Source organism: Bison bison, unplaced genomic scaffold, assembly GCF_000754665.1.
Source record: "Bison bison bison isolate TAMUID 2011002044 unplaced genomic scaffold, Bison_UMD1.0 scf7180017864270, whole genome shotgun sequence".
Lineage (NCBI taxonomy): Eukaryota > Metazoa > Chordata > Mammalia > Artiodactyla > Bovidae > Bison > Bison bison.
The window spans coordinates 5,462,157-5,463,594 of NW_011494842.1; the positions used below are offsets into that span (position 1 = coordinate 5,462,157).

At 62.0% G+C, this 1,438-nt stretch overlaps 1 protein-coding gene across 1 annotated transcript in view; it reads right to left on the reverse strand.

Moving 5' to 3' along the window:
- Positions 1-116: 116 nt before the first annotated feature.
- RXRB (retinoid X receptor, beta) overlaps positions 117-1,438 on the reverse strand; it is a 6,928-nt gene continuing 5,606 nt past the window's right edge. The window contains exons 10-11 of the mRNA XM_010848588.1: positions 1,416-1,438; positions 117-1,305 (exon numbers count right to left, since the gene is read on the reverse strand). The exon at positions 1,416-1,438 is cut by the window's right edge and continues 9 nt beyond it. Coding sequence (XP_010846890.1) covers positions 1,158-1,305; positions 1,416-1,438 — 171 coding nt within the window. The 3' untranslated portion in view covers positions 117-1,157. The remainder of the gene's footprint in view (positions 1,306-1,415) is intronic.

Here is a 1,438-nt window from a genome sequence, read left to right on the forward strand (position 1 = left end):
CCCCAGGGAACTACGGCGGCGGCCGCAGCGGCGTCCAGGGAGCACGCCCCACCGGATACCCTCCCACCCGCGGCCAGGGGCGGCGTTCCTCCCCACCCCCAAGACAGTCACCTCGGTCCAGAAAACAGCGATTTTAATTTGAAAGCGATTTTATGTGAGTGAAAGACAGGGGAAGAGAACCCCGGAGAGAAGAGCCGCCGGGCAGAAGTCATGCAGCCCCAGCACCCCACCTCCGCAGGCCGGCCATCTCCCCTCAATCAGGCCCTGACACTCAGTGTCCCAGGCTCTGCGGGGTGAGCCCGGGGCTGCAGGGGGGAGCTGAAACGGGAAAGGCCTGAGGACAACTCACCACCCCGGCCCTGCCCTCAGCCCAGGCCCCTTCCCCAAGACAGACATAAGAGCCGCAGAGAACCCAGAGCACCCCGGCCCCTGCCTTTCCCAGACGCCACCTCCACCACCGGCATCTCTTAGTCAACCTGGGGAAGTACAGTACTTCTTTGAGTCTAACTGCAAGTCTCTGTCCTCGAGGAAATTAAAAATAGCAGATGGGTTCCCACCACCCCTTCACCACCACCACCTTTTTCAGTCTGACTGCTGGAGGTGGGGAAGTGTGAGACAGGACTCTGGCCAGGAGACAGTGACAGGGTCCCTTCCTTCCAGAGAAGCCCCCATCTGCCAGGCTGGGTTAGAGGAAGGCCTGTCAGAGCTTGCCTCCCATGTCCATCAGTTTGGGGGGCCTGCCCCCCAACGTCCATCTCTGCGGGAGTTCTCTTTCCATTCTTCGGATGGGGATGCCGAGTCAGGCAAGACGACAAGAAGCAAGGACCTGGGAGCAAGGCCAGGGCTTTGTGCTGGGGGAGGAGAGGCCACTCCAGGCTGGAGTTCTGAAAGCCCCCCAGACCATGGCAGAGCCAAACTCGGAGACTCGAGGCCGCCACAGGGAGAGGCCCACCAGGTCTGGGTCCCTCTGACTTGGGACCTCAAGCAAACCCTTGCAGGGTTTAGGGACACCCCCTGGAGGCCTCAGTTCTGCCCTGTGCTCCTCCTTCCCATCAAGATTCTAGGAACACAGTCCCTCCCCACCCGGCCCGAAGGCCCAGAATCCCTCGCCGCTGTGCCCTCCCCCAGCATGAGGAACAGCACGTCTGTGAGTGGGCTCAGGCCAGTTGGTGGGGAGCCTCAAGCATCTCCATGAGGAAGGTGTCGATGGGGGTGTCGCCGATGAGCTTGAAGAAAAACAGATGCTCTAGACACTTAAGGCCTATGGACCTGAGAGCAGGAAGACGCAGCAGCAGCTTGGCAAACCTGAGGGCATGGGAGATGCTGAGTAAGAGCTGGGGCCACGCGGGCCCTGAACACGCCCCGGTGGCACCCCCACCCCAGCGCGGGCCCGGGGCCCCTCAGCGCTATCTCACCGGCCCTGTTGCTCAGGGTACTT